This window comes from Aquarana catesbeiana, linkage group LG03 (assembly GCF_042186555.1).
Source record: "Aquarana catesbeiana isolate 2022-GZ linkage group LG03, ASM4218655v1, whole genome shotgun sequence".
Lineage (NCBI taxonomy): Eukaryota > Metazoa > Chordata > Amphibia > Anura > Ranidae > Aquarana > Aquarana catesbeiana.
Window position 1 is genome coordinate 259,995,992 of NC_133326.1, and position 26,904 is coordinate 260,022,895.

General features: G+C 40.4%; 1 protein-coding gene across 2 annotated transcripts in view; it reads left to right on the plus strand.

Annotated features, from left to right (window-relative positions):
• BBS10 (Bardet-Biedl syndrome 10) overlaps positions 1–25,509 on the plus strand; it is a 37,285-nt gene extending 11,776 nt beyond the window's left edge. Inside the window, exons 2-3 of one of the 2 annotated variants that reach the window (XM_073620014.1) lie at positions 1,506–1,706; positions 23,077–25,509. In XM_073620014.1, the coding sequence (XP_073476115.1) occupies positions 1,513–1,706; positions 23,077–24,934 (2,052 nt within the window). In that variant the 5' untranslated portion in view covers positions 1,506–1,512 and the 3' untranslated portion in view covers positions 24,935–25,509. Of the gene's footprint in view, positions 1–1,271; positions 1,707–23,076 lie in introns of those variants that run through there. The other variant, XM_073620015.1, reaches the window with a different exon arrangement.
• The last annotated feature ends 1,395 nt before the right edge of the window (positions 25,510–26,904 follow it).

Genomic DNA, 26,904 nt, shown 5'->3' on the forward strand with positions numbered 1-26,904 from the left:
AGGGTGAGAACCCCTTTAAATACATCAGTTTTACACTGATATATACCACTGCTTGTCACTTGGTTAATTGCACTCTCACCTGAGAAGAGTGATTTATCTATGAGGTTCACTCTTCAGGTGACTGGCAGCGCCACTCACCCCTGTACTTTTTGTTTACACTGTTGGTGCCCCAACTTTAGAGCCCCCCAGGGGAGGCAGCAGCCCAGCCTACACCTAAGCGTGAAATTTACTAATTTATGTATGATTAAATGTTTAATAAAAAGCTGAAACATTAATAAAAAATACGTTAAAATTATTATTATTTTTTTTTGTTTTGTGTTTATTAACCTATTTTGTATTAATGTTTCAGTTTTTTTTTTTTTAATAAACATTTAATCATATGTCTATTTTAATACGGGCTGACTGTTTACAAGCTGCAGGGTTTGTGAATGAACTACGAAAGTGCTCGTCAGCACCCTTGCGGTTCATAGAGACCTACAAGCTGCCAGCTGCAATGGCTGATGGTACTTGTAGTTCTCGCATTCACAGATCGTTGTAAATGAATGATGTGGCTGTGTTTGTGGCACCCCGCACAGCTGTGCTATTTTCAAAATGTGACAGCAGGTGCGGGGAGAGAATCCCTATCCGCCATCACAGGGAGGGGGGATCAGGGATGCGGGGGACAGGTCTGGAGCATGTTACAAATTACATCCAAATTATGGGTATAACGTGTAACATGCTCTGAAAGGTGAACTGATCCTTTAAGAGGGCATGTTCCTCACTTTCAGGTATTTCTGCTTACTTCATATTTAGTGTACAGTGCAGTGAAGCTGCAGTGGGACCCCCTGGCAAGGCGTTTTACCATCCTGTCTCCAAAAATTGATAAAAAGCTTTTGATCTTAAGGGCCATTCAGACTGTTGCAGTGTGTTAGTGAACATTTGAATGTGCTACCAATGTACCAAAATATGGGCCTGTGCAGTTTTTTTTCCCGATGCAGTGCACTGTAACAAACATTAACAATAGAACAGCACCTCAATGCACTAATGTATATAATTCACAATTTACTGCAGCACACCACAATGAATAGAGCTAAATGGGCCCTTTGCTGAGAGAAACAGGGGGTACCACTGCTGGCTTCCCATTCACCACTATTTGCCCAAAATACGACACGATCTGTGACTAGGCAGTGAAATTCTGTCAGTTATTCATTTCTTCTCCATTTAACACAATGCATTGTGGGTCTCTGAATGACGGAAGGGACTGAAAGGGGTGAGCGAGTGTTAAAACTCTTCACTCGAGCAGCGGCTGCTGTCAACCCATACTGCACCAGATAGCTGCTGTGGGGCTGTGAAGGCAACATGAAGGGTAGATTGTTACAAGAAGCAGCAGCCTGCAGGATATGTGATACAAACAGTTACACGTAACTAATGTATTTGGTGCTGTATTCCTAAAAAAAAAAATTAAAAGTTTACTAAACATCAGCTTTAAATTGGTTATATATAACTTATTTTTCTTGTTTTGACAGAAAAAAAATGCTGCAGCATACAAAGCATTTGGACATATCTAAAATTCTACAAGTGGCTGGATCATTGGAGAAAACGATATGTCGCAGTTTTGGTCCAGAAGGGGGGCAGGTTCTCTTTATTAAATCCAATGGAGAGCTTATCATTACCAAAGATGGAAAAAAAATACTGGAGTATCTCTTATTGGATCACCCTGTTGCAAGGTGGGTGATGTTATGGAGGGGAGAGGGTAAGAGTTGTAACTATTTTAAAGTGGAACTTTACCCATAACAACTCGACAAAAAATAATTTTCTTTAGTGAGGAACATACATTTCAAATTAATAATTATGCTACCAAATCTAGTGTGTGCTGTGTATTGCATCCAGCATTGCTCCTTTTTCTTTTTGCTGGAGGCTGCCATTTTGTTGAAGCCCAGAACCCTTGAACAGCAGTAAATCATAAAGCGTAACAAAACCCATCAATTTAACATTTTCAAAAAACAGTTACAATCCTGGAATGCCGGAATTGCTGTCAGATTTGCTTGTGTCCTCAACCAAACTGTCAAACCATAAAATGGCTGGTGTCATAACTGATCACACGTGCAGCATCATAGCAGTTGCAGATCAAACAGAAGCAGCTTCATTTGCTGTAAAGGATAGGAGGGTTTAAATGATAAGTTCAACATTTGGAACATATTACAGATTCCACACGTATTTGGGGTGGAACATGTAACATCGTTCTGCAGCTGCAGACATTGAAAAAACATGACAGCCCAGCCACGTCATTCATTCACATTCCTCTGTGAATGGGAAACTACAACTCCTGACAGCCTTTGCGGCTGTCGGCTTGTAGTCTCAATGAACTACCATGGCGCTGTTGAGCACTCTGGTAGATTGTTTATTCTTCCTGTCAGTGTGTATCTATCTGCCCATATGAGGTACAAGCAGACTGATAAACTGAGAAGTTTACCGGACTTCTGCATGGCACCCATGATCTGCTGATGGCGGGTGCAATGCTTTCCAGGCTCCTAGTAAAAAAAAATAATAAATGCACTTTTTTTTTTTACCTGCAAAAAGTTCTGCATTTATTTATTTTTTTAACATGCAAACTTCTCATTTAATTCCGCTTTAAGGCTGTCAGCAGATCGGCCTCTACAAATTTTGTGCCTCAAGTTAGAGAACAACTGAGCATATGGAGAGCGGGGTGAGACAGTGTTTTGCTGGATTTAAAACGGTATACACTAAGCACTTATTAAGTGTTCTTGCATAGCAAGACCACTTACTGTTATCTCACATATATATTATTAAGTGTTCTTGCATAGCAAGACCACTTACTGTTATCTCACATATATATTATTCTTATTATTATAGCCAAATTTACCACCCTAACTCCTCCTACAGTTTTTACACTACATAGACAAGTAATATACCGAAACGTGCGGATTGTTCCCGAATGGTGTGCTATTACTTTGTGGAACGTTTCGCCGAATGGTTCACGAAATATCGACGTTTTTGCGGCGAAATTGGTCCCATAGGAATGAATGGGGAAACTAGAGTGGGAGATGACAAAAGCTGGAAAATCAGAACATGATTTCTAAACTGCCGCCACTCCCTCATTTTCAAACCCACCTACACAAATCTTATATCAAAACGTTCAGCTATCCCTGCTGCCACTAAACATGTCCACGGCTAAGCCATAGTCCTGATAGTTTTCACAATATGACCATTTGTTTGCAACTCACGCCGTCCATTGACATTCATTGAAACTACACTCTAGCCCCCTCCAAATTTGAAGGGCAATTTCTAAACTGCGACTGTGCCTTCATTTTTAATATTTCAGAGACATACTATACATCAAAATCTAGGTCTGGGTCTTGTGATTCTCACAATATAAAGATCTTCGCTGTAGGATGTATAGTTTTTAAAATACGGCCATTTGTTTAGAGGTCATTTCAGGAAATTTTAGCCATTAATCAGAGTGTACTGTTAGTGTTTGTTTTGTTGCCATGGTTACCAAAGCTTCTGTTATACACAGGGGGGAGGTGGCTGGAGCATCTCAGCTGATTACAGAGCCCGGGGGAGGGGACAGACACACCATGTACTGATTTATAATAGAGGAATATGATGGGGCAGTTTTGATGGGGTAATTCTGATGGGGCAGTTTTGATGAAGCAGTATTTGGGAAGCATAAACAGGGCATGAGCGTTGCTAGGAAACAGTGGTTGTAAACACAAGATGCTGAGACACTCCAAATGCATGTGACTTCATCTGCTAGACTTGATAATGCTTGTAGACTCCTCCCACAGTTTTCACACTACAGAGACAAATAATATACCGAAACGAGCGGATTGTTCCCGATTGGCGTGTTATTACTTTGTGGAATGTTTTGCCGAATGGTCCACGAAATGACGTTTTTGCGGCGAAATTGGTCCCATAGGAATGAATGGCGAAATGTTCAAAACTAGAGTGGGATGTGACAAAAGCTGACACCACGCCATAATCAGCCAAATCATCATGACCACGCCATAATCAGCCAAAATATTATGAGCCCCCATGATCAGCCAAAACATTATGTCCACCCCACGATCAGCCAAAACATTATGACCACCCCATGATCAGCCAAAACATTATGACCGCCCCATGTAAAAAAAAAAATATTTTTGAAAAAAAAAAGTAATTTTTGAAAAAAAAAAATCATTTTTGAAAAAAAAAAAAAATATTTTTGAAAAAAAAAATATTTTTGAAAAAAAAAAAAATTATTTTTGAAAAAAAAAAATATTTTTGAAAAAAAAATTACTTTTAAAAAAAAAAATTATTTTTGAAAAAAAAATATATTTGAAAAAAAAAATATTTTTGAAAAAAAAAAATTATTTTTGAAAAAAAAATTACTTTAAAAAAAATAATAATTTCGAAAAAAAATTATTTTTGAAATAAAAAAATTCATTTTTGAAAAAAAAAATTACCTTTGAAAAAAAAAATTACTTTTGAAAAAAAAAATCATTTTTGAAAAAAAAAAATCATTTTTGATTAAAAAAAATTTATTTTTGAAAAAAAAAAATTACTTTTGAAAAAAATGTTCAGCTCTTTCAGCGAATGATGGAACTTTTTTACTACTATTTATACTTTTTATTTTTATTATTATTATAGCCAAATTTACCACCCTAACTCCTCCCACAGTTTTTACACTACATAGACAACTAATATACCAAAACGTGCGGATTGTTCCCAAATGGTGTGCTATTATTTTGTGGAATGTTTTGCCGAATTGTTCACGAAATATCGTTGTTTTAGCGGCGAAATTGGTCCCATAGGAATGAATGGGGAAACTAGAGTGGGAGGTGACAAAAGCTGAAAAATCAGAACATGATCTCTAAACTGCCGCCACTCCCTCATTTTCAAGCCCACCTACACAAATCTTATATCAAAACGTTCAGCTATCCCTGCTGCCACTAAACATGTCCACGGCTAAGCCATAGTCCTGATAGTTTTCACAATATGACCATTTGTTTGCAACTCACACCGTCCATTGACATTCATTGAAACTACACTCTAGCCCCTTCAAATTTGAAGGGCAATTTCTAAACTGCGACCGTGCCTTCAATTTTAATATTTCAGAGACATACTATATATCAAAATCTAGGTCTGGGTCTTGTGATTCTCACAATATAAAGATCTTCACTTTAGGATTTATAGTTTTTAAAATACGGCCATTTGAATTACTGCAGTTTCTACATCTATCATGGTCCTGTCTATTGTGTATTGAGCAGTATTTGCGAAGCATAAACAGGGCATGAGCGTTGCTAGGAAACAGTGGTTGTAAACACAAGATGCTGAGACACCCCAAATGCATGTGACTTCATCTGCTAGACTTGATAATGCTTGTAGACTCCTCCCACAGTTTTTACACTACAGAGACAAGTAATATACCGAAACGTGCGGATTATTCCCGATTGATGTGCTATTACTTTGTGGAACGTTTCGCCAAATGGTTCACGAAATATCGTCATTTTTGCGGCGAAATTGGTCCCATAGGAATGAATGGTGAAATGTTCAATGTTATTTAATTGGTGTGCTATTACCTTGTGGAACTTTGTGAAAAGCTGAAAAATACCAGTGTGAATCCGGCCTCAATGTCATTTAATTGGTGTGCTATTACTTTGTGGAACATTTCGCCGAATGGTTCACAAAATATCGTCGTTTTTGCGGTGAAATTGGTCCCATAGGAATGAATGGCGAAATGTTCAAAACTAGAGTGGGAGGTGACAAAAACTGACAACCCCATGATCAGTCAAAACATTATGACCACCCCATGATCAGCCAAAACATTATGACCACCCCATGAAAAAAAAAAATATTTTGTGGAACGTTTCACCGAATGGTTCACAAAATATCGTTTTTGCGGCGAAATTGGTCCCATAGGAATGAATGGTGAAATGTTCAAAACTAGAGTGGGAGGTGACAAAAGCTGACATTATGACCCCCCCCATGATCAGCCAAAACATTATGACCACCCCATCAAAAAAAAAAAAAAAATTGAAAAAAAAATCATTTAAAAAAAAAAAATAAAAAAAAAAAATCATTTTTGAAGAAAAAAACTTTTTTGAAAAAAAAAATCATTTAAAAAAAAATCATTTTTGAAAAAATAAAATCATTTAAAAAATCTTTAAAAAAAATCATTTTTGAAAAAACAAAAAACAAAATCATTTTTGAAAAAAAAACATTTTTGAAAAAATAAAACATTTTTGAAAAAAAAAATCACAAAGCTCTGAGGGGAATTACAGCTCCTCTCACACAGCTCTAAGGACAATTATAGCATTATAGCTCCTCCCACACAGCTTGTCGGGAAGTTATAGCTCCTCCAATACAGCTTTGAGGGGAATTATAGCTCCTCCCACACAGCTCAGAGGGGAATTATAGCATTATAGCTTAGCATTATAGCTCCTCCCACACAACTCTGAGGAGAATTATAGCTCCTCCCACACAACTCTGAGGGGAATTATAGTTTCTCCCACACCGCTGTGAGGGGAATTATAGCTCCTCCCACACAGCTCTGAGGGGAATTATAGCTCCTCTCACACAGCTCTAAGGACAATTATAGCATTATAGCTCCTCCCACACAGCTTGGAGGGAAGTTATAGCTCCTCCCGCACAACTCTGAGGGGAATTATAGTTTCTCCCACACCGCTGTGAGGTGAATTATAGCTCCTCCCACACAACTCTGAGGAGAATTATAGCTCTTCGAACAAAGCTCTGAGGGGAATTATAGCTCCTTCCACAAATATCATCATCCCATCTAAAGGAAAGAGATCTAAAGCTGCAAAGATACACTGGACTAAACTGGATCCGGAGCCCCACAGCAGCATAGTGGATATGGAGGTTTGTGACAGTGAATGTGCCCAGGAGGTACATAGTGAACCTGTGGTGTCATTTTCATGTTCAACTCAGTGTCAAGTTCAAGAGCACAGTGACAGTGTGATGGGCACTTCTGAAAACCATGGCATGCAAGAACCATGTGTATCAAGTGAGATTTCTGTGCAGGCATCATTTCATCAGGGTCATCATGGCTATGGAAGGTTAAGGAACAAACAGTGTACATGCATGGCTCTGACATTTTTGGCATACCACAGTGAGCTTGATGATGTGAGAAAGGGTGATCTTGATCAAATACTGAAGAAGGGCAACAGCTTGTATGGCTCAACAATAAAACAGCTAAAACAAAGAAATGTCTATCAGCATCAGCACTTGACAATGGAAGAAGTGCCCCTCAGACTCAACACTGACAAATATGAGTATAACGTTGTTAAATCTCCAGTGTTATCGGGATGTATGAGAGCCACGGTAGACGGTGACAACCAAGGTTGGTTTGTTGACCTCTCCACAAGACTTCAGTGCCTCAATGCAGATGTTACACATGCACTTTTTATAGTAGTGCCATATTGCATTGCATTGTTCAGAGACAAGTCTGGGAGATATGGACTGTTTGATTCTCATAGTCGAAATAAGGATGGACTTCCTGCCACTGGAAAAGGAAAAGCTGTTATGATCACTTTTACACATTTGAGTGATATGGGGGCAAGGATTTATAAGTTGTATGAATTGCTCCTTACAGACACCAGAGGCCCTATTGATGGACTGCAGTATGACTTCATGCCAGTCTCATTTCATCGTGCAAGACGTCTGTCAGATGGTTTGCTGTCCCCACCGGTGCAATCTGACAAACCACATAATGCAAAGCATGTGGAGAACAAAGTGACTCAGATGACCAAAGATGCAAAACACACTGGATTCCCAGCCAGCAAGCATTCTCCACGGTCACTTGATGCAAAATCCTCACAGGGCATATGGAAGGACAGTAAGGCATTTTCCAAATTAAATGCACAGAGACAACAAAAACTGAAGACAAGACACAGAAATGAAAGAAGGCGTGATTCCAAGGCTACAAAGATGTCTGTCACCAATAAGAAAAGGACATACATCACCAGCCGATACAGAGCAGATGCTAATTTTAAGTTGAAGCAGAAGGAATATATAATTCAAAAATATGCAACAGATGCCAATTTCAACTTGAAGCAGAAGCAATACATCACCAGAAAATATGCGACAAATGCAGATTTCAACTTGAAGCAGAAGCAATACATCACCAGAAAATATGCGACAAATGCAGATTTCAACTTGAAGCAGAAGCAGTACATCACCAGAAAATATGCGACAAATGCAGATTTCAACTTGAAGCAGAAGTAGTACACCACCAGAAAATATGCGACAAATGCAGATTACAACTTGAAGAAGAAGCAATACATCACCAGAAAATATGCCACAAATGTCGATTTCAACTTGAAGCAGAAGCAATACATCACCAGAAAATATCATAATGATCCTGCTTTCAGAAAACGTCACTTGCAACATTGCATGAGTTACATGAAAATGAAGCGTCAAACTCAAGCAGATTTTCGCATAACCCATAAGATGCAATGTGCCTTCAAAATAAGAATGAAATACAGATGATGGACTCGTGTCATGCGGGAATGCAGTCAACCAGTGGACAACAGCCTAATGCAGACAGCTATATCCACTTTCCATGAATGCTTTAAAGCTGGGCCAACATTTGTGTGCACGATGTGTCATCGCACCCTTTTCCCTAACCAAGTGAAACATTGCATTCACAGCAATTACAAGAAGAATCTACACATTGTTGCTGCCTGTTTGACAGGGAAATATGTCCATGTGTGCAACAATCACTGTCAAGGACCTGAACAATGCACCGTACCAGATGAATTGACCAAAGAATGGATTTGTCACAACTGTGATTCACATTTAAAAGCAGGACACAAATCATCCATCGCTGTGGCTAACAACATGGAGCTGGCGCCCATTCCCCCAGAGCTCTGCGATTTGAATGTGCTGGAAAGACAACTTTTGGCCAAAATACTGCCATTTGCCAAGATCATCACACTTCCCAAAGGTCGACAGGCAGCTATACGTGGCGCTGTAGTGTGTGTACCATCCGAGGTGGAAACCACGGTCAATACTCTACCAAGATCGCAGTTACACAGAGTGAAGCTGAAAAGACGTCTGACTTACAAAGGCCACCAGCTGTTTCATTATGTCAACATGGGAAATGTAGTAGCAGGTCTGTCAAAACTCATTGACACACACCCCGACTACAGTGACATTTCAATTAGAGTGGATGAGACAATCGCTGATGATGATGATGATAATGATGATGGGATGGAACTCGACAGTTGTGACGAAACTGAAATGATGGAGATACTTGAACGCATCGAAAATTGTGATCCATCAGAGGTACAGTCTGCATGTTTACTGGCTGCTTCTGAGCAACAGGAAGGCCATGACCAACAACCTCCCAATGCAGAGGATGAGAAGGATGCACTAAGACCTGGAATTGGCCTAGACAGTTGTTTGCAGCCATCTGACCTTGGAGAGGAAGCACTGACACACGGTGATGGAATATTCAGCATTGCACCTGCACAAGGAAACACACCTGTCAGCTTCTTTAAAGTTCCTAGGCTTGAGGCAATGGCTTTCCCTGTTCAGTTCCCTACTGGACAGAATACATTGGACCAGGCAAGACAAGTCAAACTGTCCCCGAGCATGTATTTCAATGCAAGGCTTTTTTGTGTTGATACTCGTTTTGCAAGAGACACAAGCTACCTCTTCTTTGCGCAGTTTGTCACAGAAACACACATGGCCAAAAGCAGCATGTCCATCCAGTTAAGGAAAGGAAAACCCAATACCAGGGATGGACGGAAAATATCCAATAAGCTGCTACAGAACAAGTGTGAGGTTGAGAGGTTGGTGCGAAACCGAGATGCCACAAGGTTCATGCAACCACTGAGAGGGAGTCCAGCTTACTGGGATAAAAATCTGAAGAATTTGCTAGCCATGGTCAGACAATTGGGTAAGCCAACATTTTTTCTTACCTTCTCTGCTGCAGAATTCAGATGGCCAGAGGTAATAACGAGGTCAAAAGGTGGATTTTGCGGGGCTAGACTGGGCTGAAAAGTGTGACATTCTTCGAGGCAACCCAGTGACCACCATGCGCATGTTTGACAAACGGGTTGATGCTCTGATGCGAGAGCTGCTGTTGGGTCCTGCACAGCCAATTGGTGAAGTTATCGATTACTTTTACCGGGTTGAATTTCAGGCGAGAGGGAGCCCTCATATACATTGTCTCTGTTGGGTAGCAGGAGCTCCTATATTTGGACAAGACAGTGATGACAAGGTGTGTGCCTTTATAGATCATAACATCTCATGCCAGCTGCCTGATGAAGCCAAACAGGCCTTACTTCACAGATTTGTAACAGAACTTCAAATGCACAGCAGGTCTCATTCAAAATCATGCAAGAAAGGTAACAGAGTATGCAGATTTGGATTTCCATAGCCACCTATTAGAAAAACGAGGATAACTTACCCGATGCCAGTAGAACAAGGAGATTGTGCAATGAAACCACAAGCAGCCAAAAACAAACTGAAACCAGTCTGGGATTTGCTTAATAACCCAAAAGTGCAGCTTGAAGACATGTCACAGCTACTGGCACAGTGTGATATGACTTTGAATCAGTACAACTCGTACATTCAGGCATTGACCTCCTCAAGCGTGATTCTAATGAAGCGTGATGTCAAGGACTGCTGCGTGAACAACTACAATCCACATTTGCTGACGGCCTGGAACGCCAACATGGACATCCAGTACATTCTTGATGAGTATGGTTGCATCATGTACATGTTGTCCTACATATCCAAGCCAGAACGGGGGCTGAGTGACTATCTCAAAGCAATAGTCAAAGAAATGAGCCCAGAAACAGCGACAGAACGAGAAGAAATGAAAGAGGTTCTTCAGGCTTATTCAAAACACAGAGAGGTCAGCGCCCAGGAGTCTGTGGCCCGTACGTGCAGCCTGAGAATGAAGTCTTGCTCACGTGAGGTTGTTTTTCTGCCAACTGGTGACAACGCACTGAAAATGAGTCTCCCGCTCAGTGCATTGCAGAACAAACCTGCCGATTCTCTTAATGTGTCGATGACGAGTTTTGTCGACAAATACAGAGCCAGACTCGAAACACCAGAGTTTGAGTCCATGTGTCTGGCAGACTTTGCATCCCATTACAGGGTTGTCTATGGCAAGCAGAAGGAATATGGCAAGCAAAAGGAAGACAGCAAGCGTGTCAGCCTATTGAATGAAATGGGAATGATTCAAAAACGCACGAGAGGGAAGCCTGCAATCATCAGGTACGCACGCTTCTCAGAGAAGAAGGACCCCGAGAACTACTACGGCAGACTGCTTAAACTCTACCTCCCCCACCGTTCAGAGTCATCACTGAAAACTGTAAGGTTCCCAACACATCAGGATTTTTACAAAGGCGCCTGTGTGAGCTTACCAGGGGAAGAAGCAATCCGAGCAGTGTCTGCAATTGTTACCAGCAACCAAAAGAAGTTCGAACAACACAACAAAATTGTGGAACAAGTCTTGGATGACTTTGTAAAAAACGGCCCTGTTGAAGATGCTTGGAACACCTTTGCCCCAGAAGCTGAGTTGGATAGGTTGAAATGTATAGAGGAACGCAAAGAAGGGGAGCCACTTCATGAGAATGAACAAGATGATGTTCCGGAGTATACACGTCACAAACAAACAGGTGGAATTGCGCTTACTGTGAAGGCCCCACAAATGTGCCCTGATTTCCTTCGGAAAATGTACAGAAACTTACCGGACACAAGCTCAGACATTCTACTCAGTTTGTGACTGGTGCACTAACCGTGTGCGTGGCCTAAATCCTGACCCATTCTATTACTTTGTCACTGGTGGTGCAGGGACAGGCAAATCACACCTGATAAAGTGCATCTATGCTGAGGCGACAAAGATACTCTGTAAACTTACCAGACTACGTGAGGAAGCAGACATATCCATGCCCAGCGTTTTACTAACTGCATTTACAGGAACAGCAGCTTTCAACATTTCAGGCAACACATTCTCTGCTGAAGTTGCCAAGAAGCTTGAAGCCACCCTACCAAGGACTTGGAAATCTAATAGATGAAGTGAGGGCACAGCTGTCAAATGCGGAGATCATTGTTATTGACGAGGTGTCAATGATTTCAAAGCCCCTGTTTGCCTACATCAACTGGAGATTACAGCAAATCAAAGGCAGTAAGAAACCTTTTGGTGGTATGTCAGTACTAGCAGTAGGAGACTTTTACCAGGTCCCCCTGCTGGGAAAAAGTAAGCCACTCTGCGTGTTTGAGAAAAATACCAATGACCTCTGGAAAGACAACTTTCAGATGATCACGCTGACAGAGATCATGCGACAGAAGGATGACATTTCATTTGCTGAGCTTTTGAATAGAATCAGAGTCAAGCAGAAGACTGTCACCTTAAGCAACGATGACAAAGCTCTGCTTGCTCAGGCTTTGACAGATCCCACCCACTGCCCTAATGACGTGCTACACATATTTGCCACCAACAAAGAGGTTCACAAACATAATGCTGCAACTGTGTCTGTTCTCCATTCAAACGTCACCAACATAGATGCCGACGATTACAGAAAAGACCCTAAGACAGGAGTGATGCTGAGGCAACACCAACCTTTCAAAGGACACAAAGACAATCTGATTGACACACTGCAAGCAGCTGAAGGTGCCCGTATCATGATCACAAGAAACATTGATGTAGAAGACGGGCTTGTTAACGGGACATTTGGCAAGATTGCAAGAATAATCATCCAGACTGAGAATGGTACTACTACGGTAAACAAGCTTGGGCTTATGCTGGACAATCCAAATGCAGGACAGAGATACCGTAACAAGTCATCTTGTGATGCTGACAACTTGGTGTACATAGAAAGGGTAGAGGAAAACCTGAGACAGAAAGGAGTTGTTCGCAGGCAGTTCCCCCTGAAGTTGGCTTTTGCATGTACGATTCATAAGTGTCAGGGGATGTCGATACAGTCAGTAGTGGTCTCATTGAAACGGGTCTTCCAACCGGGAATGGCCTATGTTACTCTGAGTAGAACGACTACACTGCAAGGACTGTACATAACCGACTTTGATGAGAAGAAGATCTTTGCTGATCCTGAAATCACAGCCTCCCTGGATTCAATGAAGAATGCATCACTGGAAAGTGTTATGCCCCTCTTAAAGTTTCTACAGACAACAGACAAACAGCAAACATTAACAATTATCCATCACAACACGGAAGGATTACCAGCTCACATTGAAGATATCAAATCTCACCATGAGTTGACACTTGGAGATGTTTTATGTTTCACTGAAACTCATCTCCCAGGCTCTTCTGTTGCTGAAAGTCTCCAGCTGGAGGGCTACAACCTTTTCAAACGCAACAGACACCTCTCGTACACGAACCTTCCTGACATTGCAAGTAAAAGTGGTGGAGGTGTCGCCTTGTATGTCAGAAACCATTTCAAGGCCTTTGAAAAGCAGTATCATCACAATGTGACTGACTTGGAGTTCTTGGTTGTCAAACTGGAGTCCCCTGTACAAGCTTTGATCCCTGTTGTTTACAGGCCACCGGATTACAGTATTGACCAATTCCTTACTAACCTGCTGGGCCTCTTGGAATCTTTGGAAATAATGGATTGCCAACCTATAATACTCTGTGGAGATTTCAATGAAGATTTTCTGTGCAGAGAAAAGAAGCCAATATCTGACCTTCTTCACTCAAGAGGATATACTCAACTGGTCTGGGCAGCCACCACAGAAAAAAACACACTGTTGGATCACATTTACATCTCCAGGGTGCAGCACTGTCTCCAGTCAGGAGTACTGCACAGTTATTACAGCTATCATGATCCTGTGTATTGTGTTTTGAACAGTGGTTGTAAACACGCTTAGAGAGTGCATAAACAGGGCATGAGTGATGCCAGGAAACAGTGGTTGTGAGACAGTGGTCATCAAACAGATAATAAAGTGGCAATGAGGGTCAGTTTATGTTATGTGAGTTTTATGTCAGTTTTAGTTATGTGGGACCACTTACAATTAGCTAAAAATCATTCTCTATATTTCATGTTCGGTGTACTTGTTAGACACTGAACTCACTTACTCCCCTCCATCCATCACAGACATCTGTCCTCATCACACTCACCCTCTCCTTCCTGTGCTATAGCCTGCTTGCTGATTAGTAAGACAGATAAAGAAACAGCAAGGAGCAAAACTGCAGAGAAACTGAAAATTTGTAAGGGTTTAAAGTATATGCTTTAATGAATTGCCTTGTATCCAAAAAGTTCAAAAAGTTGACTGTTCAAAATGTTAATACAATGTATAACGGAAAAATACCGCCAGTTCGCTTGTGATGCAATATATTGAAATTATATGTACACTGTGTAAACTGTTTTTGACACACTTGATTTTGGGACGCGAATCCGTCAGGTGCTATGCTTTGGCTGGGGCGGAATAAATCCTGGTAACCCTTAAGTGTGTGTCCAACAAAGTCATTTACCGATATTTCTACCTTCTACATCATTAGCACTTGTGCACTTTTTAAATTTGATCAATCAATTGGTTAGTGTAATGTCTAATGTCTTTACTCACTACAAACACTCCACACAGTTACTCTGCCCATCTGCCCACCTTTCCACAGTTACTCCAACCACATAACAGTTACTCCAGCCACTCCCCCCAGTTACTCCACCCACTCCAGATGTAGAGGCAAGAACACTTTTCACAATTTCCCCAGAAATTGTAGCTTTTCTAGTTCTTATTATTATAGCCAAATTTACCACCCTAACTCCTCCCACAGTTTTTACACTACATAGACAAGTAATATACCGAAACGTGCGGATTGTTCCCGAATGGTGTGCTATTACTTTGTGGAACGTTTCGCCAAATGGTTCACGAAATATCGTCATTTTTGCGGCGAAATTGGTCCCATAGGAATGAATGGGGAAACTAGAGTGGGAGATGACAAAAGCTGAAAAATCAGAACATGATTTCTAAACTGCCGCCACTCCCTCATTTTCAAGCCCACCTACACAAATCTTATATCAAAACGTTCAGCTATCCCTGCTGCCACTAAACATGTCCACGGCTAAGCCATAGCCCTGATAGTTTTCACAATATGACCATTTGTTTGCAACTCACGCCGTCCATTGACATTCATTGAAACTACACTCTAGCCCCCTCCAAATTTGAAGGGCAATTTCTAAACTGCGACTGTGCCTTCATTTTTAATATTTCAGAGACATACTATACATCAAAATCTAGGTCTGGGTCTTGTGATTCTCACAATATAAAGATCTTCGCTGTAGGATGTATAGTTTTTAAAATACGGCCATTTGTTTAGAGGTCATTTCAGGAAATTTTAGCCATTAATCAGCGTGTACTGTTTGTTTTGTTGCCATGGTTACCAAAGCTTCTGTTATACACAGGGGGGAGGTGGCTGGAGCATCTCAGCTCTGATTACAGAGCCCGGGGTAGGGGACAGACACACCATGTACTGATTTATAATAGAGGAATATGATGGGGCAGTTTTGATGGAGTAATTCTGATGGGGCAGATTTGATGAAGCAGTATTTGGGAAGCATAAACAGGGCATGAGCGTTGCTAGGAAACAGTGGTTGTAAACACAAGATGCTGAGACACCCCAAATGCATGTGACTTCATCTGCTAGACTTGATAATGCTTGTAGACTCCTCCCACAGTTTTTACACTACAGAGACAAGTAATATACCGAAACGAGCGGATTGTTCCCGATTGGTGTGTTATTACTTTGTGGAACTTTTTTCGCCGAATGGTCCACGAAATGACGTTTTTGCAACGAAATTTTTCCCATAGGAATGAATGGCGAAATGTTCAAAACTAGAGTGGGAGGTGACAAAAGCTGACAACCCCCTGATTAGCCAAAACATTATGACCACCCCATGATCAGCCAAAACATTATGACCACCCCATGTAAAAAAAAAAAAATATTTTTGAAAAAAAAAAATATTTTTGAAAAAAAAAAAATTCATTTTTGAAAAAAAAAATATATTATTGAGAAAAAAAAAATATTTTTGAAAAAAAAAAAAATATTTTTGAAAAAAAAAATTTATTTTAAAGAAAAAAAAATTTTTGAACCAAAAAAATTCATTTTTGAAAATAAAATTATTTTTGAAAAAAAAAAATCATTAAAAAAAAAATAAATTTTGAAAAAAAAAATCATTTTTGAAAAAAATGTTCAGCTCTTTCAGCTAATGATGGGACTTCAACTGTTTTACTACTATTTATACTTTTTAAAATACTAAGCTTTTTAACACTTTTCACAGTTACTCCGCCCACTGCACCCAGTTACTCCGCCCACTCCAGTTGTAGAGGCAAGAACACTTTCACAATTTCCCCAGAAATTGTACCTTTTCTAGTATTAAGTGTTCTTGCATAGCAAGACCACTTACTGTTATCTCACATATATATTATTAAGTGTTCTTGCATAGCAAGACCACTTACTGTTATCTCACATATATATTATTCTTATTATTATAGCCAAATTTACCACCCTAACTCCTCCCACAGTTTTTACACTACATAGACAAGTAATATACCGAAACGTGCGGATTGTTCCCGAATGGTGTGCTATTACTTTGTGGAACGTTTCACCGAATGGTTCACGAAATATCGTCGTTTTTGCGGCGAAATTGGTCCCATAGGAATGAATGGGGAAACTAGAGTGGGAGATGACAAAAGCTGGAAAATCAGAACATGATTTCTAAACTGCCGCCACTCCCTCATTTTCAAGCCCACCTACACAAATCTTATATCAAAACGTTCAGCTATCCCTGCTGCCACTAAACATGTCCACGGCTAAGCCATAGTCCTGATAGTTTTCACAATATGACTATTTGTTTGCAACTCACGCCGTCCATTGACATTCATTGAAACTACACTCTAGCCCCCTCCAAATTTGAAGGGCAATTTCTAAACTGCGACTGTGCCTTCATTTTTAATATTTCAGAGACATACTATACATCAAAATCTAGGTCTGGGTCTTGTGATTCTCACAATATAAAGATCTTCGCTGTAGGATGTATAGTTTTTAAAATACGGCCATTTGTTTAGAGGTCATTTCAGGAAATTTTAGCCATTAATCAGAGTGTACTGTTAGTGTTTGTTTTGTTGCCATGGTTACCAAAGCTTCTGTTATACACAGGGGGGAAGGTGGCTGGAGCATCTCAGCTGATTACAGAGCCCGGGGGAGGGGACAGACACACCATGTACTGATTTATAATAGAGGAATATGATGGGGCAGTTTTGATGGGGTAATTCTGATGGGGCAGTTTTGATGAAGCAGTATTTGGGAAGCATAAACAGGGCATGAGCGTTGCTAGGAAACAGTGGTTGTAAACACAAGATGCTGAGACACTCCAAATGCATGTGACTTCATCTGCTAGACTTGATAATGCTTGTAGACTCCTCCCACAGTTTTCACACTACAGAGACAAGTAATATACCGAAACGAGCGGATTGTTCCCGATTGGTGTGTTATTACTTTGTGGAATGTTTTGCCGAATGATCCACGAAATGACGTTTTTGCGGCGAAATTGGTCCCATAGGAATGAATGGCGAAATGTTCAAAACTAGAGTGGGAAGTGACAAAAGCTGACAACCCCATGATCAGCCAAAACATTATGACCACCCCATGATCAGCCAAAACATTATGACCGCCCCATGTAAAAAAAAAAAATATTTTTGAAAAAAAAAAAATATTTTTGAAAAAAAAAAAATATTTTTGAAAAAAGTAAAAAAATAATTTTTGAAAAAAAAAAAAAATATTTTTGAAAAAAAAAATATTTTTGAAAAAAAAAATTTTTGAAAAAAAAATTTCTTTTAAAAAAAAAATTATTTTTGAAAAAAAAATATATTTGAAAAAAAAAATATTTTTGAAAAAAAAAAATTATTTTTGAAAAAAAAATTACTTTAAAAAAAATAATAATTTCGAAAAAAAAATTATTTTTGAAATAAAAAAAATCATTTTTGAAAAAAAAAATTACCTTTTGAAAAAAAAAATTACTTTTGAAAAAAAAAATCATTTTTGAAAAAAAAAAATCATTTTTGATTAAAAAAAATTCATTTTTGAAAAAAAAAATTACTTTTGAAAAAAATGTTCAGCTCTTTCAGCGAATGATGGAACTTTTTTACTACTATTTATACTTTTTAAAATATTAAGCTTTTTAACACTTTTCACAGTTACTCAAGCCACTCCACCCCACCCAGTTACTCCGCCCACTCCAGTTGTAGAGGCAAGAACACTTTCACAATTTCCCCAGAAATTGTACCCTTTCTAGTTCTTATTATTATAGCCAAATTTACCACCCTAACTCCTCCCACAGTTTTTACACTACATAGACAAGTAATATACCGAAACGTGCGGATTGTTTCCGAATGGTGTGCTATTACTTTGTGGAACGTTTCGCCAAATGGTTCACGAAATATCGTCGTTTTTGCGGCGAAATTGGTCCCATAGGAATGAATGGGGAAACTAGAGTGGGAGATGACAAAAGCTGGAAAATCAGAACATGATTTCTAAACTGCCGCCACTCCCTCATTTTCAAGCCCACCTACACAAATCTTATATCAAAACGTTCAGCTATCCCTGCTGCCACTAAACATGTCCACGGCTAAGCCATAGTCCTGATAGTTTTCACAATATGACCATTTGTTTGCAATTCACGCCGTCCATTGACATTCATTGAAACTACACTCTAGCCCCCTCCAAATTTGAAGGGCAATTTCTAAACTGCGACTGTGCCTTCATTTTTAATATTTCAGAGACATACTATACATCAAAATCTAGGTCTGGGTCTTGTGATTCTCACAATATAAAGATCTTCGCTGTAGGATGTATAGTTTTTAAAATACGGCCATTTGTTTAGAGGTCATTTCAGGAAATTTTAGCCATTAATCAGAGTGTACTGTTAGTGTTTGTTTTGTTGCCATGGTTACCAAAGCTTCTGTTATACACAGGGGGGAGGTGGCTGGAGCATCTCAGCTGATTACAGAGCCCGGGGGAGGGGACAGACACACCATGTACTGATTTATAATAGAGGAATATGATGGGGCAGTTTTGATGGGGTAATTCTGATGGGGCAGTTTTGATGAAGCAGTATTTGGGAAGCATAAACAGGGCATGAGCGTTGCTAGGAAACAGTGGTTGTAAACACAAGATGCTGAGACACTCCAAATGCATGTGACTTCATCTGCTAGACTTGATAATGCTTGTAGACTCCTCCCACAGTTTTCACACTACAGAGACAAATAATATACCGAAACGAGCGGATTGTTCCCGATTGGTGTGTTATTACTTTGTGGAATGTTTTGCCGAATGGTCCACGAAATGACGTTTTTGCGGCGAAATTGGTCCCATAGGAATGAATGGCGAAATGTTCAAAACTAGAGTGGGAAGTGACAAAAGCTGACAACCCCATGATCAGCCAAAACATTATGACCACCCCATGATCAGCCAAAACATTATGACCGCCCCATGTAAAAAAAAAAAAAATTTTTGAAAAAAGTAAAAAAATAATTTTTGAAAAAAAAAAAATCATTTTTGAAAAAAAAAAAATCATTTTTGAAAAAAAAAAAAAATATTTTTGAAAAAAAAAAAATTATTTTTGAAAAAAAAAAATATTTTTGAAAAAAAAATTTCTTTTAAAAAAAAAATTATTTTTGAAAAAAAATATATTTGAAAAAAAAAAATATTTTTGAAAAAAAAAATTATTTTTGAAAAAAAAATTACTTTAAAAAAAATAATAATTTCGAAAAAAAAATTATTTTTGAAATAAAAAAATTCATTTTTGAAAAAAAAAATTACCTTTGAAAAAAAAAATTACTTTTGAAAAAAAAAATCATTTTTGAAGAAAAAAAAATCATTTTTGATTAAAAAAAATTCATTTTTGAAAAAAAAAATTACTTTTGAAAAAAATGTTCAGCTCTTTCAGCGAATGATGGAACTTTTTTACTACTATTTATACTTTTTAAAATATTAAGCTTTTTAACACTTTTCACAGTTACTCAAGCCACTCCACCCCACCCAGTTACTCCGCCCACTCCAGTTGTAGAGGCAAGAACACTTTCACAATTTCCCCAGAAATTGTACCTTTTCTAGTTTTTTATGTTCTACATATCACTACCTGCAAAATGGGCCAGCCTGAAGTGATCTAGCAGGACTTAAAGTGGTTGTAAACCCCCAATGCGAAAGTTGTACCTATAACCAGCCTATAAAAAGGCTTACCTATAGGTACAGTAATTATCTCCTAAACGTGCACTATTTAGGAGACATTTACCTTGTAGTGCGCCAGTGATGTCATCAGCGCATGCGCAGTGATGAAACGGCCCTCTGTGCCGTTTTCTACACTAGCGAGTGCCGTGACTGGCGGCGCATGCGCTGGAGTGACATCACGCAACTCCGGTCAGTCACAGAGCCTGAGTCCGCGGCCCCCGGAAGGAAGAGGGGCAAAGATGCAGCCTCCAGCAGGGACATCATGGGCTTCGTTTACAGGTAAGTGGGACATAATGTGCTAGTATGTGATGCATACTAGCACATTATGTTTTTACTTTTCAGGATACTAAAAAGGAAGTCAAACCCATCAGGGTTTACCTCTCCTTTAAAGTGATTGTAAAGGCAGAAGTTTTTTTAATCTAAACGCTCCCGGACCAGCCGCCGCAGTTTTACTGCAGCAGGTTGGCTCCCCTGCATGAAACCATGTTACTGTACGTGATCTCGTGAGGTCCGGATAGCAGGCGCACGCCCACTGCACAGCGGGGGTGCCGATGCTCATGGCCAACGGTCACGATGACCGTCGGCCACGAGCGACCGTGACCAGGAGACACGGGACAGGGACGAGTGTGTGTAAACACACACTTCCCTGTTCTGTTTCGACAGGAGTGACATATCGTGTGTTCCTATTAGCTAGGAACCACGATCTGTCACTTACTGTAGTTAGTCCCTCCCCCTTCAGTTATAATCACCTCCCAGGGAACACAGGTAATCCCTTCACTGCCCTCTAGTGTTAACCCCTTCACTGCCAGTGACATTTTTACAGTAAGCGATGCATTTTTAATCCCACTGATCGCTGTATTAATGCCAATGGTTCCAAAAATGTGTCAAAATTGTCCATTGTAACTTCCTCACGTTACGAGGCAAGAAGAATATCTGACCATTCCCCCCTGTGTATAGAGATCCTAACGTCTGGAGTATCCAAGTGGGTTTGCTGTAAACTCAACCCATTTTGGTTGTCACTCTTTCCTAACCCTGACCCTATTTACAACAACCTGACTATATTTATTAGGTTCAACAAACCTATGGCTAGTCCTGGAATTTTCTGGGATACACTAAAAGCCTATTTAAGAGGCCAAATCATTAAGTCTATCAGTGCCATCAAGACCGGGACCAAGACTTGGGAGCAATCTGTGCTAAGGGAAGTTGAGAGGGCCGAGTCTGCTTTTGTTGACTCCCCCTCTGAACGTACTGAGAAAATTTGGCATGAAGCTCAACACATAGCTAAGCATTTGGTCCTAACGAAAGCGGAAAATAAAAGGTTCTTCCTTCAACAGAAATATTTTGAGGAAGGGGAAACCACAGGCCATATGCTTGCTATGATGGTGAGATCGCAGAAGGGATCGTCCCATATAGAGGCAATCACTAATTCCTCGGGGACCCTGGTTTCCTCTCACGCAGATATTCTATCCACGTTTAGAGATTTCTATGCTGATGTGTACTCCTCTAAGGTCTCACCTACTATAGAAGAAATTGACTCTTTTCTTGAACTATGCCAAATACCGCAGCTTCCGGCCCTGGATGTGAAGCAGTTGAATGCTCCCCTCACAGCACGATGTGCTGCTGGAAGCAAAATTGTCCAATGTATCTGCCATAATGTCGCAGTTATGATAAAAATCGCAGATTGACGCTATTACTAGTAAAAAAAAAAAATGCTATAAATCTATCCCCTATTTTGTAGACGCTATAAATTTTGCGCAAACCAATCAATATACACTTATTGCGAATTTTTTTTTTTTTTTTTAACCAAAAATATGTAGAAGAATACATATCGGCCTAAACTGAGGAAAAAAATGTTTTTTTTATATATTTTTGGGAGATTATAGTAAAAAAATTATGCTTTTTTTTTTTTTTTTTTTTTTTTCAAAATTGTGGCCCTTTTTTTGTTTATAGCGCAAAAAATAAAAAACCGCAGAGGTGATCAAATACCACCAAAAGAAAGCTCTATTTGTGGGAAAAAAAGGACATCAATTTTGTTTGAGTACAACGTTGCACGACCGCGCAATTGTCAGTTAAAGCGACGCAGTGCCGAATCGCAAAAAGTGTTCTGGTCAGGAAGGGGGTAAATTCTTTCAGGGCTGAAGTGGTTAATGCATTAAGATAAAAAGCTTTCTGTGTGCAGCAGCCCCCCTCAGCCACCCTAATACTTACCTGTGGACCATCAAGATCCAGCGATGTTGTAGGAGTGTCTTGGCTGCCTGGGACCCCCCTACTCATTGGCTGAGACAGGAGCGTGGCGCCATTGGCTCCCGTTGCTGTCAATCAAAGTCAGCCAGCCAATCAGGAGACAAAGGAGACAGGGCCACGGCTCCGTGTCTGAATGGACCTAGGGAGCTGTGACTCGGCTCAGGTGCCCCCATAGCAAGCTGCTTGCTGTGGAGGAACTCAACAGGAGGGAGGGACCAGGAGCACCGAAGAGGGACCCGAGAAGAGGAGGATCCGGGCTGTTCTGTGCAAATCCACTGCACGGGGCAGGTAAGTATAACATGTTTGTTATTTTAAATTTAAAAAAAACAAGACTTTACAATCACTTTAATTTTCTGACTAAACGTTGCACTTTAATTCAGCAGAATCTATAAAAAGGGAAAGACCCTTTTATGTCACATACCATTATATTGTGTTCTGTATTGTTGGCCATTTGAATTCAGTCCATTGGTTCCTTTTCTACTTTTGCTGTTATGTGTATTATATATTTATTATAATAAATGATATGATATATTATATTGCTGAGACTGAAGATGGATGATGCATAAAGAAAAACGTTTTATTCACATACAATAACCACATGCAAAGTTACCTGTTTTGATTTTGTTTTTCCTTAGAATAATTGTGAAGTGTGCCTCCAATCATTACAGTGTTACCGGAGATGGCGTGAAATCATTTGTTTTACTGCTGTGTGCTTTCCTCAGAGAAATCCAGAGAACAACTGATAAAAACGAGGACCTAATTTTATCTGGGAATTCGACAGGGAAAGTGAGATATAAAAGTAAATGTCAGATGTTAAGAAGAATAAGCGATATGCTGTTGATTTTCCAGACCACAGTTCTGGAGCCTATCATAAAAAAGTGCCTACGACCACACTTTCTTTCCATGTACACAAACCAGAAAGGAAACGTTACATTGTGCAGAGCTTCTCTGCAACAAACACTGGATACATACTTTTGTGGAAGAAATACATGTAACAACCAGAGTTTCCTTAGTAAACTGACCTGTGATTATCTATTTAAATGTTTAGCTTGTGTTGATGACATTCCGGAAGTAATGAGCTTTGTGGACAAATTCTTCTCTGAGCTTCACACACAAGCTCCAGGATTTTCAGTTGAAAATTCCAGGATTCTGCCAGGCCTGGTACTTCACCGAGATTTTTCTGTATACTGTCCAGTAGAGGGAGACCTGCAAGCGCTTATAGTGACAGATCAGATCCATCAGTCTCTTTCTGCATCAGGCATAGGCTTTGTTGTTTCTTCACAGATTCAGCTACACATTTCCCAGCAGTATCTGGAGCAAAGGACTGAAAATATAATGAAGCAATTTGAGATTAAAAAAATCAAGCTGATATTATCCGTTGTTAAACAACATGAAATGGTTTCTTTCTATGCTAGACTGCATGGCATATCTATAGTAGAATGTATACCATCAGAAGAGATTGATCTGCTTTGCACAGCCGCTGGGGTGACGCCTGTGTCTACAGTGCTCAGTGATCATCTTCAGAATAACTTTTTCCTGGTAAAGACTTGTCAGCCCATTTTAATTGGCGACAAAAAGTATGTACATCTTGTTTTCAGTGGTTCATTGGCCTTCAAGCCACACAGCATTGTGTTGTATGGGCCCGTCAAAGGTCTGAGTGAGCAGATTGCTTCTTCTTTTCATGGTGCTTTTAAAATGCTTAAACAGTTATTCCAGCCAGTAGATGCCAGCTGGGAACTGCCACTAAATAACCCAGACTTTTGTTTACCCAATAGAAGAGTGTCGGTGGAAGAACAAAGAGTAACTTGTAGCAATTGCCAGAATGACTCAGACTGTTCTGACTGCCATCTGCAAAGAATGGATCAATACACTCCTATGCAGTGCACATGCAATGTACCAGGAGACATTGCAGAACCAACATTACCAGAACCAACATACAGCTTAAGAACATGTTCCCAGTTATGTACAGGTATTCATATGTGTTTACATCAGCCAGAACAAAGCATTCAGCAAGCAGTGGAAGCAGAACCTGCACAATGGTTAAGGTGTTCAGTGAGTTTTAAATCAATATCAAAATTGCCTGCAGATGTCAATTCACATAAGCAGACTATATCTACAAATATTGGACTAGTATTACCAAGCAGGGGGGTATTTGAAATGTTATTGCGTCATCATCTCCATAATTTTGCCAAAACGTGCCAGGAGGCAGAGCTCGCAATGGTTTGTACTGTTTTTGGAGAAGCCCTCTTATGTATTCCCAAACATATCTACAAAGCTAAGAAGGAAAGTTTTCCACTTGTATATAAGCAATGCATTGATGCATTAAAAAGCAAAGAGCCAGTAGACATAACCCAGACAGGTCTTGAATCAGTGTCTTGCAAATACCAATTGATGGCTTCAGTACTCCAATGCATTAGTAAACTTGTGACAGTAGATTTCATTATTGGTATCAAGAAAGGGTCTCAGAGTGTTTCCTGTGAAGAAATAAATTGAGGACATATGACTTCTTGCACTAAGATGATAATTCTGCATTCATACCCAGTATCTCATTCTATCTTCTAATGTTGGTTCAGGGGTATGCTAATGTTTATTCATATAATATGTGTATGTATGAATGTGAGTTAGGGACCTTAGATTGTAAGCTTCTTGAGGGCAGGGACCGATGTGAATGTACAATGTATATGTAAATACGTAAATTGATGGCACTTTATAAGTACCTATAATGAGTTAACCCTTTTTTATCCCAAATTGAATGACACAAAGCAACAGATCATACCTCTCACGCCATTTTCCTATAGTTCATTTGTTGGGATAGTGTTGCCAGATGTGGTGGTCACAGAAAGGCATGTGAAAACGCTACTATGAGCCTGTGTTGTGTTGCTGCAGCCTGTTTAGTGCTCTTATGGTGTTGATGGGCTTGTGTTTAAATTATTATAATGTTGCGGTCTTATTAATGAAAGATTTATATTTACCACCTTGTTTAGCTTTATTTTGTGCTTTGAGTTGTGGGGGTGAAAGATCACTTATAGCCTGCCAACCAGGGGCGTTGCTAGGTGGCAAAAAGACCAGGGGCTTCAGCCCGAAGTCCAACGCCGGAAAAGGGGGGGGGGGGGGGGAGGGTTGGGACGTGTACACGTGACGCAGGCTGTTTTTTTTTGGCTGGGCCGTGACCTACCTGACCTACATACACTGACGGTAGTGACCTACTGACAGTAGTGACCTACCTACAGTGACGGTAGTGACCTACATACACTGACGATAGTGACCTACCTACACTGATAGTAGTGACCTACCTACAGTGACCTACCTACACTGATCTACCTACACTGATGGTAGTGACCTACCTACACTGATGGTACTGACCTACCTACACTGACGGTAGTGACCTACCTACACTGACCTAGTTACACTGACGGTAGTGACCTACCTACACTGACGGTACTGACCTACCTACACTGACCTACATACACTGACATTTACATACATTGACCTACCTACACTGACGGTAGTGACCTACCTACACTGATCTACCTACACTGACCTACCTACACTGGTGGTACTGACCTACCTACACTGACCTGCCTGACCAACATACACTGACATTTACCTACACTGACGGTAGTGACTTACCTACACTGACGGTAGTGACCTACCTACACTGATGGTAGTGACCTACCTACACTGACCTGCCTGACCTACATACACTGACATTTACATACACTGACCTACCTACACTGACGGTAGTGACATACCTACACTGATCTACCTACACTGACCTACCTACACTGATGGTACTGACCTACCTACACTGACCTGCCTGACCTACATACACTGACATTTACATACACTGACCTACCTACACTGACGGTAGTGACCTACCTACACTGATGGTAGTGACCTACCTACACTGACCTGCCTGACCCACATACACTGACATTTACATACACTGACCTACCTACACTGACGGTAGTGACCTACCTACACTGATGGTAGTGACCTACCTACACTGACCTGCCTGACCCACATACACTGACATTTACATACACTGTCTGACCTACCTCAGCCTTGGTGTGCGGTGTCACAGCAGCCAGCCAGTCAGTCAGTCAGAGGAGGAGGCAAGCGGCCCACCCGAATTCCCACCTTCTGGAGCCTGCAGCGTGTATGATGGACGTCATACGTCCCGCGGTCCCGGCATTGGACCAGTGGGACATCCATCATAGGCGTTGCAGGCTCCAGAATGCGGGACCTGCTATGGCACTCAGCCAAACTCGGTGGCGCTCGGGATCAGATCGGTCCCGGCGCTCACTGCTTGGGGCTTGCAATGGAGAGCTGCATGCCTGTGACTCTGGGCTTTTCGGGGTCACATTCAGGGCTTCAGCCACCCCTAGCAACGACCTCCCGACGCTCCTGCTGCCAACTGTTGTCCTTCACACAATATGCGTTAAGAAGTTGAGAGACTGTGG